Source organism: Phaseolus vulgaris, chromosome 3, assembly GCF_000499845.2.
Source record: "Phaseolus vulgaris cultivar G19833 chromosome 3, P. vulgaris v2.0, whole genome shotgun sequence".
NCBI classification, from domain to species: Eukaryota; Viridiplantae; Streptophyta; class Magnoliopsida; order Fabales; family Fabaceae; genus Phaseolus; species Phaseolus vulgaris.
In genome coordinates this window covers 20,932,600-20,934,054 of record NC_023757.2, presented here as the reverse complement: position 1 = coordinate 20,934,054, position 1,455 = coordinate 20,932,600, and the positions used below count along the sequence as shown (strand labels likewise).

Sequence of the window (1,455 nt, the reverse complement as noted above, 5' to 3'; positions counted from 1 at the left end):
GAAACGACACACAATATTCTTCCATACGAAATTCTGAATTTTGTGCGCTGTGATCTGGGCTACTGGTTCTGCTTCAATCCACTTCGTGAAGTATTCGACTGCCACAACCAAATACTTCATCTGCCTAATGGCCAATGGGAAAGGTCCCAGGATATCGATTCCCTATGTGTGGAAAGGCCAGGGACTGTAGATTGATTTTAACTCTTCCGGAGGTGCCTTTTGCCAATCGGCGTGTTCCTGGCACTACTTGCAACGTTGGCCATATCTCTTGCAGTCTTCCCTCATTGTCGGCCAATAATAACCTGCACGGATGGTTCTTGTTGCCAAGGCTCGACCTCCGATGTGACTCCCGCAAATCCCTTCATGGAGCTCGGCCATAATTCTCGTGCACCTCTCTTCATGCACACATACTAAGAGGGGGTGTGTGAAACCAAACCTGTACAACTCGCCATCGATGAGGGTGAACTTGCTGGAGTTCTTTTTTACCTTCCTAGCTTCCGTCGGGTCCATTGGGAGTACGCCATCTGCCATGTAGCGCTGGTATGGCGTTATCCATGTGTCCGGCTCGTGGACGGTGCAAACTTGTGTCATCTTTATCTCTCCCACTGGAAACGCTCTAATCCTTGGCGTCCTCAAGGTCTCCTGGGATAGAGACTTATGACCCCTTGACATCCCTTCCTTTGACTTGTAGATTTGGAGAACTTGGTGGTCCGCCACGAACGCTCGAGGTATCTTCAGGGTTTCTTGTATGACGGTCCTCTGCCTGCCCCCCCTTGGCACATGCACTACTTCGAACGAAACAAAAGACTTCCTCAACTCCTGCACATGCTCCAGATAAGCTGCCATCTGCGGGTCTTTAGCCTGAAACTCGCCAGTTACTTGGCCTGTGATTAGCAATGAATCGCTCTTGGCCAACAGCACCCTTGCTCCCATCTCCTTTGCCAACAAGACACCAGCGATCAGAGCCTCGTATTCCGCTTGGTTGTTGCTGGCTTTAAAGGTGAACTTTAGGGACTGTTCTATCAACATGTCGTTGGGTCCTTCCAGAATTATCCCGGCCCCACTGCCTAATTGGTTAAAGGATCCATCCACTGAGAGCACCCAACGAAAACCATCTCCGACGCTTTGCACTGTCTCAGAAGATAGTTCGACCACGAAGTCAGCGAAGATTTGTCCCTTGATTGGTCCCCGGGGCTCATACTTGATGTTGAATTCCGACAACTCTACCGCCCATTTTACCATTCTTCCAGCCACATCTGGTTTCTTTAGAACCTTCTGGATGGGTAAGTCGGTCATCACCAACACTGTGAAACTCTGGAAGTAATGGCGCAACCTCCTCGCCGAAAACACTACTGCCAGTGCTGCTTTCTCCAAAGCCTGATATCTCACTTCTGGGCCCTGCAACACCTTGCTGACAAAATAAACGGGTTTCTGAATTTGATCTTGGTCCTGGAC

At 49.8% G+C, this 1,455-nt stretch overlaps 1 protein-coding gene across 1 annotated transcript; it reads right to left on the bottom strand.

Moving 5' to 3' along the window:
• Positions 1–243: 243 nt before the first annotated feature.
• On the bottom strand, positions 244–1,242 carry LOC137839335 (uncharacterized). Its single transcript, XM_068648455.1, has one exon. The coding sequence runs from the start codon at positions 1,240–1,242 to the stop codon at positions 244–246; it is 999 nt and encodes a 332-aa protein (XP_068504556.1).
• Positions 1,243–1,455: the final 213 nt, after the last annotated feature.